The sequence below is a fragment of the Papaver somniferum genome, unplaced genomic scaffold, assembly GCF_003573695.1.
Source record: "Papaver somniferum cultivar HN1 unplaced genomic scaffold, ASM357369v1 unplaced-scaffold_81, whole genome shotgun sequence".
NCBI classification, from domain to species: domain Eukaryota; kingdom Viridiplantae; phylum Streptophyta; class Magnoliopsida; order Ranunculales; family Papaveraceae; genus Papaver; species Papaver somniferum.
In genome coordinates, this window is record NW_020651082.1 from 5828513 (window position 1) to 5838681 (window position 10169).

Genomic DNA, 10169 nt, shown 5'->3' on the forward strand with positions numbered 1-10169 from the left:
CAGAGAGAAGGGTAAAGCTTGTTTGTCTCAAAAGGCATACTTGAAGAAAGTGTTACAGAAATTTGGTATCTGCGAAGGAACTAAATCTGTAAGTGCTCCTCTTGGTCCTCATTTTAAGTTGAGTTCTGATATCTCTCCTACTACTGAAGAAGAGCGTGAGTATACGGCCCAAGTCCCATATGCTAGTGATGTTGGTAGCTTGATGTATGCGATGGTATGTACAAGGCATGATATTTCACATGCAATAAGTATGATCAGCCGTTATATGCATAATCCTGGTAAAGGACATTGGCAAGCTGTGAAATGGATTTTGAGGTATCTTTATGGTAACGTTGATGTTGGCTTGGAGCTTGTGAAGGAAGTTGGGAACTATTAGTTGTGTGTTGGTTATGTGGATTCTGACTATGCTGGTGATTTGGACAAGAGGCGTTCAACTACAGGGTATGTATTTACCTTGGATGGAGCACCAGGTAGCTGAAGATCGATTTTGCAGTCTACCGTGGCTCTCTCAACTACTAAAGTGAAGTATATGGTAGTAACATAGGCATTTAATGAGGCTATATGGTTATAAGGTTTGCTCGATTACTTGGGTGTTGTGCAGGAACAACTGCCTATGCATCGTGATAGTCTCACTGCAATTTACTTGGCTAAGAGTCAAGTGCATCATGCCAGAACCAAACATATAGATGTTCAATCTCACTTTGTGAGAGATCTGGAAGAAGAAGACATTCCACTTGTGAAGATCGATACCAAAGACAATCCAGCTGATATGTTAAAGAAAGTAGTATATGGGGTCAAGTTTCGTCATTTCTCGAAATTGTTCCACATTCTTCCGGTTTGGTGAGACCCTTTGGGGTAGAGGTTCTTAGGAACCTGGTAGAGGCCTTCTAGTAAGGCCATTGAGTGAACTAGGTCGGTTTGATTCCTTGTAGAGCATACGCAGGCAGCCTATGGCGCAATCGACGTTGGGAAACGAAGCTGATTTCGTGTGTTGATCGTATCATGCATCGATGCATGATCCGAGGTAGAGAATTGTTGGAGCCTGGTTTATAAGACACGGTTTTGTGTGAGAGTCCAAAACTTGTAGAACTCCAAAACCGTGTGAGAAGCTTGGGTCGGTGGAGAGATTTTGGGATATATACCAAAATCATCCGGTCAAGAGTATTGCAACTCTTGATTTTGTTTTGCTTATTGGGAATTCCCAGTTAAGTTACGAAACCCTAGCCTTGTAGGCTAAGTAATATATATATATATATAAATAGCCTGGTAGAGAACCTAAAAAAATACACCAAAAAATCTTCTTTCTTTCAAGGGTTTATATGTTTTCTTCTAAACGATAATATCTAAAATCTCTTATTTTTCACAAGAATTCAACCTCGTTAAATTCTCGTCTCTTTTCTTTTCTAGTTTGTATTTTTCGTAATATTTAGAGTACCATTATGTAGCTGTGCTAAATGCTTCTGCAGGATTTTAACGCAACATATGTTTGGCCCGCCCAGCCCGGAGAAGCTTGCAACACGGGAGTTATATTTCATTATTATACCATATACTTTTTCTAGAAGTCTCATCTCAGATTATTAGAATCACGTAACTTCGGTACTAAAATGTACCAAACATTTGACCGGTCAATTGTTACCTCGTATAGTCATACCAGTGAACTAAGCCGGTACGCCACCTTTTCCATGCGCCATGGATTTGAAGGTAGATGTGTGAGATAAGAACCAAATTTCAAGACCCAGGCAGTTTCACTGTTTCTAGACTATGTGCCGGTCAAGCGGCTGCCACTTGGGGTAAAAAAAATGTGAAAGTATTGATGACCAACCACAAGTGGTCGGAACTTTCATCTGCTAAGCTGTCAAACACAAAAAAACCACACCCTTAAATCTCACCTCCATTCCCCTTCCACAGTTTCATTCAACTCAAAACACAAACATTTTACTCATCTCTCTGCAAACAGAATTTCTAAAAACAATCTCAGAATTCTATTATAAAACTCTACAACAATGTGTGGGGGTGCAATTATATCCGACTTCATTCCTCGGAGTCACGATGGTCGTCGTATCTCTGCTTCTGAATTATGGCCAAGTTCATTTTTCATCCAAAAACGTACCCAGAAAAAGATCAATCCCCGTTCAGGTAATTAAATCCTTAAACCCCTTTAGCATTTTTTTTTCACTGTTTGTATATAGTTCCTTGTGTTCTGATGTTCGGTTTTGAAACAGGGTATGATAATGGAGAGGAAATGGAGAAACCGACTAAAAGAAAGAGGAAGAATTTATACAGAGGAATAAGACAGAGACCATGGGGGAAATGGGCAGCTGAAATACGCGATCCTAGAAAAGGGGTTAGAGTTTGGTTGGGTACTTTTAATACAGCCGAAGATGCAGCGCGAGCTTATGACAAAGAAGCTAGAAAAATCAGAGGCAGAAAAGCTAAAGTTAATTTCCCTAATGAAGATGACAACACCAACAACTACAACAAAAGGAATGAGAAGACCCGTGTTCTCAAATTTCAAGATGAGCTTCCTGATTTTGATTTTGGGTTTGCTGGAATTGAAATGGATCATAGTAGTACGGACTGTAATAATGTTGTTTGTGTTCAAGAGGAATTAAAAGTGGAAGAAGAAAGCTTGGTGGAAACAGAGGAGGAGAGTGAAGAAGTAAAAAAACTATCAGAAGAGTTAATGGCTTATGAATCATATATGAAATTCTATCAAATTCCTTATCTTGATGGTGGTAACAGTTTTGAACAACAATCCAATATTGGTGTTCAAGAGAGTTTAGTGGATGATGGATCTGGTTCTTTACAACTATGGAGCTTCTGATGATGATGATGATGTTCCATTTTCTCTCCTACTCAGACATGAATTCACAGTATCCAACTAAGAATCGAAGATCTTCAGTTCTGTTAATTAATTTTAACTTATTAGCTTCAATTTTTCATTCATGTTTTCATGTAGATTTTGTTTCTTGTTATTGTTTAATTTTTGTATTTTGATTTCGAATTCTGTAAATTCATGGAATCCAATTGTTAATAAATAACATTTTCAAAGGCTTCTCTAGTATTTCAATCGTCAAGTTAAACAACTTTGAAGAAGAACAAACTAAAAACTCTGCCATCAACTTTCTACAAAAAGGTACTAGTTAGGGATTTTGGAAAGCTCCAATGGGTAAAATCGGCAATAAAAAACGTTCTTGTGGGATCCACAAATTTGCACTGCCTGTTTGGTTAGTTTGTTGTTGGATGGTTGGTGTGGGGGCCGATGAAATGCAGTGGCACCTGGTTTTGGAAGGTGGTTTTCAAATATACCAACGGCTTTGATACCGGTGGGCATCTGCTGGCCCACAGCAAATCTGGATTTTGTCAACTAGGCATTTCTAAAAAAAATATTTGTCAACCAAGTAGTAACTGAACACCCCTTCTTCTCCTTTAGCCTGCCGTATGACGTCGCTCCTGCCTAGTCCTGGTGACAGTGTCATCTGCCAAGCCTCATTTTTTAGTCGAAGGTACATTTGGGTTCTGGAAACAAAACGACCGTCAGTAGGCTCTGGAAACAGACCAGGGAAGATACCAGTATTACTGGAGGCTGATACCATTTAGGTGATCCAACGATCAGGATCGCTTAAGATCTTTTTATCCCATTTAAAATGGTATCAATCCCTAATAATCTGGTATCAGGTCTTATAAATCGTGCCGGCATTCGTGGTCAATAATTATGTTGTGCAAAATAGGATAACATTTCATTGTAAGGATCAAGTCAGATTGGTGGCAGTATTTATAAACTTTAAAAGTTTCAAGGATAAAACTAAGCGATATACACGGCTGCAGCGCAGACCCTTGGGAATTTGTAGTGCCAACCAATTGTCATAATTATTTCATTTCGTATCCTTCGAGTGATCAATATGCTCTTCTTTTCTACCCAAACCAGGCTCCCGATCAATTAAATCCGCTCCTTTGGGCCTTGTCATGTAGTCCGCTTATTGCACTATTCAGCTGAACAACAAGGCCAGATCAAGTCAAAAGAGAATAAAAGCAACAGCATGAACCACAGTCATTAAGAGAAAGAAAAAGATAACAAAACAAAAACTGCAAATGCACACACCTGCATGCTGAAATAGAAGATGGAATGGGGTTTCAATGACAGGACGCCGTTCACACATGTACGTCGTGTGCGTGTCCCTCTTTAGGCACCTTTGAAGATTAAAGTAAAAAAATAAATCAAGAATGGTTTTGAAAGAATAATAGGAAGTCCGTCCTGCAGATCACTTAGAAAAGGCACAATGGCCAGCTTACTTTGAGAGTAAGTGGATGCATAAACAACATTGAGAACATATGAAGAATTTACCATATTCACGCATGACCTCAATTGAATAAATTTCCCCGCAAGACATTTGGCATGAGGAAATGTTTTTAATCAGCTTCGGTTATGATACGAGATTCCTGAGGTAAGGCAAATCAAGAAATTTAGCGTCAAGAAAACAAGACATTTAGTATGGACGGACAAACATGATCAACGAATGCATACAGCAAAGTTCAGTTGAGGAACCAAAAACGTAACTATAAGGAGTGACAGAGGGAGTACCTAGTAATCCACCACCAAACTAATCAAATCAGTGTAAAGCAGTGGATATCCTCGCTGCTGCTCGCGTTCTTGAATATAATCAACAAACAGTAGTTTAAGAAAGGAGAGGGATTTGAGATCATAGGTTAAACACCCCTCCACCTGCGGGCACTTGAAGATGAGCAATCTCTCAAGAGAAGTCCATCCTCGTAAATCTGGAAGAAACTTAAGAACCGGGCAACCAATGAGTTCCAAATTCTGAAAACCACTATAGTGATCAGGTGCAAGCAGAGGAGCCACACTCTCATTCTCATCATCATTTATAGCAAAGCCTTGGAACTGATTGCAGTTTTCAATTTGCAGAATTCGAAGATTGCAGTTGTTTACGAGTATGCTTAATGGGAAGTATGTAAGCTCCTCAATATTCTCCAGAAATAGCTGCGTCAGAGATGTCTGGCTTCTACCAACTGAGCTTACTAAGTCGTGGCTTGTCTTTTCTAGTACCAAACTCATCAGAAGAGGAAGCGAAGGGATTTCTTTTAAACTTCTGCATCCATTAATATTCAGATCCTCAAGACATGAAGGATATGAATCACACAATTCTTCTAAAACCAACATATCAGTAAGGTCGAGTCTAGTCAAGGCAGGAAATCCGCCAATGTTCAAACTCCTCATAGACATTCCTTCAAGCTCAATACGCCATAGACGTGGTAGCTTCCGAATAGCTGCTGGAAGTTGTTTCATGCCTTTGCAGTTTTGCAGCACCAAATGCTCCAAAGTAAGAAGAGGACCAGATGGATCACACATCCAGGTGGGAAATTCACGCCCCATGAATTTCTGTATCTGTAAATATGTCAAACTCGGGGGAGGTTGGAGAGCTTCAAATACTTGAAAATTACACGACTTCTCATCCCACCAACTCTTGCTCAAATCTTCTTCTGTTTCGCCGCATTCCCAATATAGTTCCAATTGAATAAGATTCTGTTTTCCTTTCAAATTCGCTCTCTCTGCATCAACCGGGTCTTTCACGTTCTGTAGATTCGCGATGCTTAGCATCTCAAGAAAGTTCAGGTTTGCTAACTCTTCAATACCATCATTACATTCCGGCTCGTTGTTGATGACTTTTTCCCGCACATCGTACATCAATTCTTGCAACCAAGTTAGTTTTCCTATACCCATTGGTGTTTTGCTGTTTGTGTAGTAAAACTTTCTCAGTTTCACCCAATGTGTTACCTCATTGGGAAGCTGGCATTGGAAAAGATGCACATACTCAAGATTTCTGAGGTAAATGCAAGACTCTGGTAGTACTTTGATCCGAGTACCATCTAAGTTAAGGGATCTTAACTGGGTTAAAGCTCCAAAATCTTTGGGTAATGTTTCTAGCCAGGGGCAGTTTTTGAAATTAAAAATTCTCAAATTCCTAAGACCTGCCACATATTCGGGTAATGCTTTCAAATATTTACACGAACTGACATCTAAGGTATGCAAATCGCGAAGGCTAGTGACAAAACCAGGTAATTTTTCAATAAGTGTACAAGACATATCAAGATATTTTAGATGGCTTAACCCGGTGACAGAGTCTGCAAAGTGGGTAAATTTTTTGCAATTATTGAGATCTAATCTTTGCAAACTTTGGAGGCTGGTAACAGAATCAGGTAATTCTTCAATATCTGTAAACGAGATATCGAGGTGTCTAAGGTGTTTTGAAAATCCTATCTTTTTAACAAAATCTGGAACTAGGGTACACCCACTTAATACCAATGTCTGCAAATTGTAAAGCCTACGGATTAAATCATCACCCAAACCAAAACCAAGTAATACTGTATAGGAAATGTAGAAGTACCTTAACTGCCTCAACTTTGAAGTCGTATATTCGATCCTCGAACGGTCTTTACCCCGGTCACCCAAATGGAGAACCCGCAAGTGCTTATTACTTGTAATTCCGCGGAGGTCCGAATCGTAATTCCGTTCAAGAACAATAAATGTTCGCAGCTTTGTATTGCTTATGAATTTGGAGCTTGCTGAGAATTCTTTATCCATTATTAAGTTTAAGCGGCGAACTTCAGAAATTTTTTCCAACTGATCAGTTACCTTGACAGTCAAGCATTCATGATCTCCAACAACAGCCTGCGCGAGATCATGGACAAGATCATGCATCTTGAACGTCATAACATCATCTAACTCATTCTTTTCCACCCCATCGAAAAATGAGCTCCACATTAAGCTTTCAAAGTACTCGTCTCCAACGTCCTCAAACGAGCAATCGTTAAAAGGCTGCAGGAATCCTTCGGCCATCCATAGTTGAATAAGAGTCTGCTTGCTTAACTCCCGATCTTTGGGAAATATTGAGCAGTAGGAGAAACACCGCTGCAAATGAGGTGACAAGTTATCGTAACTACATTTTAATACTGGTATTATTTTGCTTTCAGCAGGCCCATTCCACATATCGTCGTCTCTAATAGATAACCAATTGCTCTCTTTATTTTTCGAGTGCATTAGACTCCCGAGAAACTTCGCTGCTAGTGGTAAACCACTGCATTTATTAGCTATCTCTTTTCCGATGTTATCCATATTTGGAGTCTTTAGTGCTCCACCAGGAGAAAAGGCTTTTCTCTCCATGATAGACCAGCATTCATCTGCTCGTAATTTTTCTAAGAAGTACGGAGAAATACTTCCCTTCACGACATCCGCAACCTGCCTTTTACGCGTAGTTACTAGTATTTTACACCCTTCGGCTCCAACAGTCAATGAGCTCTGCAATCTCCCCCATTGCTCGGCATCCTCATTCCAAAGGTCATCGAGGACTAGCAAAAACCTTTTCTCAGCCAACTGTTCACGAACTTTGCGCACCAGAACATCGAAGTTTGATAAATCACTGAATTTTTCCTGTGTTATGGACTCCATGATGTATGATAAAAGCCTATAAACATCGAAATCATCCGAAACACAAACCCATATTTTTGGTTCAAAGTACCGATTTACCGAATCATCATTGTAAACGAGCTGAGCAAGTGTCGTCTTTCCCAGGCCTCCCATCCCCACTATAGATACCACAGGAAGTTCCTTCTCCAAGTTATTGCTTAATGATGTCGAGGAGGATGCAGTGGTGACTGTTGTTAATATTTTTATAAGTTTATCTTTATCACCCTCCCTTCCTACAATTTGTGACTGGTTTGCAAATGATGTGGTTTGTCGGCTTCGCCGCTCGATATTTTCCTGGCCGTGAGCACTGCTAGGAATAATAGTTTTCAAATGAAACCTATCCATATCTTTGGTAATTTGATCCAATTTGTTGTTAATCCCTTTGATTTGACTAGCCAGTTTGGAACGAAAAACCAGTGGGTTGGAAGAGGAAACAAAATCACGAACCTTATGCTTTAAACTGTTTCTTTCGCGCAGGCGCATGGTTTCGTAGGAAAACTCATCCATCACATCATCAGCATCATACACAACGTCTCTTAGCCATCTCAGCCAAAGTCTTACAGCTTCATCCGTCACCTGCTTCCTCTCAGCGTCAGCTATCACAGCAAGAATCATCTCTAAGGTTCTTTGAAGCTTTTTTAACTCATCTTTGACGCCCCAAGCCGAACCAATCTCTTGCGCAACAACAGGGACCAATTTCTGCAGTATTTCTGTTACACCGTTCATAAGAATTCTTTCAATCGCCATTACGAGATCCCTAATTGTTGTGTTTATTAGAATGCACTTGATAATGAAAAGAAAATTGAAGAATCAAGAGAATGCAAATTCAAGTGCTCTTCTTGTAAGCAATACGTTGAACGGGTTATGGGCATCTCCTCTTGGACAGCGTACATTTTCTGCGTATCAAAATGAATCTTCCACGGGATATTTTGCGACAAAAAGTCAATAAAAACGAACTAATAGCGATGTTGGCATGTGACGTTTTGCTGTCAAAGTATCTCGAAGCCGTCTTCCACATGATTGAAATTGACTTTTGGAGAAATGGATAATGATCATACTTGGAATCACCCACACCAGATACCGCTTGGCCGCGTAGGGTTTATCTTATCTTTTCGCCTCATCGTTCTCTTTGTCATTCTCAGTTGCCTTCCAAGATGTTCAATCAAACATTGGGTCACTTTACCCAGAAATGAAGAACCTTTCTGTTGCGGTACAAATTCCTTGGTCTCTACTTTCTTATTTAGTATTTACCCGTTTATTTATTACTTTCCTTAGATAGGCAATTGCCTTAATTCATCTAGTTCTTTTTAATTACTGCAACTTGATTAACAAGTTATGCTACATATGAATATGCTAGCCTTGTTACGAAAAGATAGTCAGTTAATAACAATTCAATTTATCTTTAAGTTTGTTTTCTTATCAGAGCTGGTGGCTGACCTCCCACCAAAGGGTTTATCCGGCTCTATTACTTGTTTGCAAGACTTTCTCCAGTGTTAAAGGTTTAGAATCCTAACATTTGGATCAGAGTAGGTTCATCTCAATCGCAAAAAATCCACCATTTTTTTAGGGTTCTTTCTTTCTTACAATGTCTTACACAGAAAATTTAAAAAACGTGCATGAAAGTATTGAAGTCTTAGCAGACAAGGTAGAAAATCTTGTTGACGTTATTACTAACCTTCATGCCAGTGATGAAGAGACTCAAACGAAGAAGCTAGCAGAGAAGTCGTTGATCCGAGAACAAGAACGTATTGCTCTTGTTACAGACGTAGAAACCTCTTTCCGTAACATATTTAGAGAATTTATTCCTCTTCTACAACAGCGTCCTGGTACTGCGAATCCTCCACCACCAAATAATGGTCCACAAAAGCAGCTACGCCATAATATCAAATTTCCTAACTTTTCTGGTGATGATCCTGACGGCTGGATTTTCATTGCAGATCAATACTTTAGTGTTTACAATTTATCTGATGCTCTTAAATTTACTCTTGCCGCTGCACATCTTAAAGGTGAAGCAAACCAGTGGTTTCGATGGAGAAGAACCCAAAATGAGATTACTACATGGGAACAATTTTGCACTTTGGTTCGTGCAAGATTTTCTCCAGAAAAATTCGTGGATGCTAGATTGGCTATAAGCACCATTGAACAGAAAGGTGTTGTACGTGAACATATACCTGAGTTTGAACATCTATTAAACTTGGTTGATTTTCCTGAGGACTTCTTGATCAGCTGCTTTATCCGTTCTTTGAAACCTCACATTGGCACTATGGTTAAATTACTGGCACCACAGACCTTAACTGAGGCTTTTACCAAAGTCATTCATCAGGAAGAAGCTTATGCAGCGGTTAATAAAGCTGCTACAAGGAAACTTTATCGTCCTCCTCAATTTAAACCTGCTGCAACTTTACAACCTACCCCATACAATAGATTTTTTTAACTTCAGGAGCTAAAAGGTTTTCCTTAGAAGAGCAAAGAGAAAATGAGCAAAAGGCTTATGTTTTAATTGTGATAAGCTCTTCACACCTGGTCACTTATGTGATAAGCCAAGATTATTAATTTTAGATATGACTTCTGACAAGGATGAGATTACCAATATTGTTGAAGGGGAAGATGATCTACAAGTTACATACGAAATTCACAGTGAAGTTGAGATCCCTAAGGATTCTCAAATTTATTTTCATTCTCTTCT

The 10169-nt window shown here is 39.4% G+C and overlaps 2 protein-coding genes across 2 annotated transcripts; one reads left to right on the forward strand and one right to left on the reverse strand.

The window, feature by feature from the left end:
* Positions 1 to 1854: 1854 nt before the first annotated feature.
* Positions 1855 to 3064, forward strand: LOC113345366 (ethylene-responsive transcription factor ERF071-like). The gene is made up of 2 exons (XM_026589138.1): positions 1855 to 2136; positions 2223 to 3064. The coding sequence occupies exons 1-2, from the start codon at positions 2004 to 2006 to the stop codon at positions 2822 to 2824; spliced, it is 735 nt and encodes a 244-aa protein (XP_026444923.1). The 5' UTR covers positions 1855 to 2003; the 3' UTR covers positions 2825 to 3064.
* A 654-nt stretch (positions 3065 to 3718) lies between these two features.
* On the reverse strand, positions 3719 to 8692 carry LOC113345491 (disease resistance protein RGA2-like). Its single transcript, XM_026589261.1, has 4 exons — positions 4583 to 8692; positions 4346 to 4440; positions 4103 to 4191; positions 3719 to 3993 (listed from the first exon to the last, which is right to left on the reverse strand). The coding sequence occupies exon 1, from the start codon at positions 8228 to 8230 to the stop codon at positions 4583 to 4585; it is 3648 nt and encodes a 1215-aa protein (XP_026445046.1). The 5' UTR covers positions 8231 to 8692; the 3' UTR covers positions 3719 to 3993; positions 4103 to 4191; positions 4346 to 4440.
* Between the last annotated feature and the right edge of the window lie 1477 nt (positions 8693 to 10169).

Bases quoted from the DNA above. Each gene is read 5' to 3' on its own strand.
- LOC113345366 (XM_026589138.1), top strand. From the start codon at position 2,004: ATGTGTGGGGGTGCAATTATATCCGACTTCATTCCTCGGAGTCACGAT. The intron at 2,137-2,222 runs GTAATTAAATCC...GTTTTGAAACAG, and splicing joins AAAGATCAATCCCCGTTCAG to GGTATGATAATGGAGAGGAA.
- LOC113345491 (XM_026589261.1), bottom strand. From the start codon at position 8,230: ATGGCGATTGAAAGAATTCTTATGAACGGTGTAACAGAAATACTGCAG.